General features: G+C 43.3%; 1 protein-coding gene across 1 annotated transcript in view; it reads right to left on the reverse strand.

The window, feature by feature from the left end:
- LOC109483608 (multiple epidermal growth factor-like domains protein 10) overlaps positions 1-1173 on the reverse strand; it is an 11687-nt gene extending 10514 nt beyond the window's left edge. Inside the window, exons 1-2 of the mRNA XM_019786645.1 lie at positions 1058-1173; positions 305-372 (exon numbers count right to left, since the gene is read on the reverse strand). Of these exons, the coding sequence (XP_019642204.1) occupies positions 305-372; positions 1058-1071 (82 nt within the window). The 5' untranslated portion in view covers positions 1072-1173. The remainder of the gene's footprint in view (positions 1-304; positions 373-1057) is intronic.
- Positions 1174-2378: the final 1205 nt, after the last annotated feature.

A 2378-nucleotide genomic window follows, 5' to 3' on the forward strand; every position in this document is an offset into this window, starting at 1 on the left:
CAAAAAGGTGTTCCTGGCTGGAAGTGCTAGGTGGACTACAGTGCAGCACGATTAAAATAAACCAGGCAACAGGCCAACTCACGCATTTCCGCCAAAAGCCCGGGCAAACTCCCAATAGACTGGTTATCCAGCTGTAGTACTAAAATAAATCACATTCGCGATGTCATGACTTTGCGATGGAGCGGTCAACGCGAATACCGCGAAAATAAAACCACCACGAACATTACAAGATTTACAGTACCATATGTGTACACAGTATGGCGAGATCAAACAAAGATATGAAATACCGATCCTGTATGCTTACCTGTTGGAGTTGTGACGGCCAACAATGATGCCATTGTCACCAAGGAGAGTACTGAGACAAGCGGTCGCCTGAAATACAGGGAAAACTTAGAGTTAGGGACGTCGAGCTTGTGCCGTATTCTGACTATAAACCTGTGATAACAAAGGGTCATCATATGGTAAAACTTTGATCATATGGCAAAAGTATACCCGCAATTTGATTATCGTTTGAACTTATAATTTTGAAAGTATTTGCGAATTGGCTTGCCCTAAAATTTTCAGGCTTCAGTATTTTTTACTTCGAAACTCGCACATTCGTTGGCCTAGATATTTCTAAATCTGTAAGCAGATCTTTTGGCCACAGTGGCTGCAAGACATACGTACAGAGTCAAATTGGCAACATAGTACCCAATGGGAAGGCATGCACACTATCCATTTGGCTGGCGTAAATAAGATACAGTACAGAAACGCTTAAAACCACTTGAAATAAGCCAAGCCTAAACCTCTGCATGGAGAGTAATAATTTCCTGTTGAGAGACGCCAGCTTTAAGCTTTACAATGAAACTTCAATTCAAGACACAAACTTTGTACGACCCTAACGGAAGCAACACACAACATTATCCGCCCCAGCACACAGGCAAACCCAAGTCACCTGTTAGTCCGACTTTGCCACAACTGTTAAAGTTTACCTACGGAATCATACGTTCCCTATACCTGTACGTCCCCCACGCATTATGTATATGTAACAAAACACAAATTAAACGTGACAACTCACCAAGTTCTCGGCATCTTTGTAGTAGTTTCCTGCGATTTGTGACAGAGTAAGTTTTAGGTAAACTAACCGCAGAGACGGCCGGACTGTTCGTGAGCGAACGCGGAAATGGAGTCCTGCTTTTGTGGGCGCACGCAGGTGGTAAAAAAAGTCCCACGCGAAACCCGATATAGCCGATAAGGCGGCGTGGCGGACTGTTCGATTTGTTTTTAGAGAGAATTTCTTTCTAAATGAAACCCGATGCGCATGCTTTTATGCAATAAATGGCGTTAGCAAGAACAGAAAGAACACACAAAAGTGTGTGTTGACCCTCTTTATCTGTCAAGTAAGTTTTAAAGTCCAAATAAGACGTATTTACGCTACTAGAAAAAAAACGCAGGTCTGTACACCCCTCTTATTAGCTTGGCACAGTCTCAGGTGATTCCCCCCTACCTTCCCTGTATTGTTTGCCTTCGTGACGTTGGGCTAAAAGTGTTAGCAGGTGGCACAAAGACGTCACGAAAGTAAACACTCCGCCGCTCAAAAACAAAGACAGGGAAGTTTTTCGCACCGTTAATTTTGCCCGCACGGTGTCATGTGTTGTTTTTAGGACGTCAGGGGGACTTTTTTTGTTAAACATGGAGGTTCAAGTTGGACTTTCTGGAATTTTCTTTGTTTCTTTGTTCCTCTTCGATTACTGTACGTGTGGGGGCATTCTGGATTTTTTGCTGCGTTATGTGATATTTCTTTCACATATTTTTGTGTGTCAAGGCCATTGAACAGTGCTCTAGACACATTGATGAACGATGTTGTGACAAATAGAAGACGATACAAACTGGTACTACTAGTCTATAGGCAAGTATTTGTTCTGCTGTTGATGACCGCAACTAGGCACTTGAGTACAAATTTAAGGTTTCCGCCTTTTCAATCATTTCCAACAGGTGTCCAATGAACACAACACAGGATGCATCTGAAAATGTTGGCGGATATATTTCATTCTGTACGTAAACCGTTTGCAAACCCCTTTTTACTGGCTAACAGGAAGAGAAGAAACTACAAGCACAAGTGTAAGAAGCCCGGACCCACGTTTGCATTACAAGCTATACACCCTCCCCTTCCCCAAAAAAACACCCCCCCCCACCCACACACACACTAAATCCTTCCTTGCTTGTCCAAAATCGGAATGGAATGACAATGACCACGAGCGTTGATCTTGCCCTCTTGTAGTACACCAAAAACTCCCCAAGCTATTCACCGGGGGCGACGTAACGTAAACTTTGTTGTTAACAAATTACACCCACCTACGTCACTTGGGGCAAAGGTGATTTCCTCATATGGTGCAGTA

This window comes from Branchiostoma belcheri, unplaced genomic scaffold, assembly GCF_001625305.1.
Source record: "Branchiostoma belcheri isolate BF01 breed outbred unplaced genomic scaffold, Haploidv18h27 scaffold65, whole genome shotgun sequence".
Taxonomy (NCBI): domain Eukaryota; kingdom Metazoa; phylum Chordata; class Leptocardii; order Amphioxiformes; family Branchiostomatidae; genus Branchiostoma; species Branchiostoma belcheri.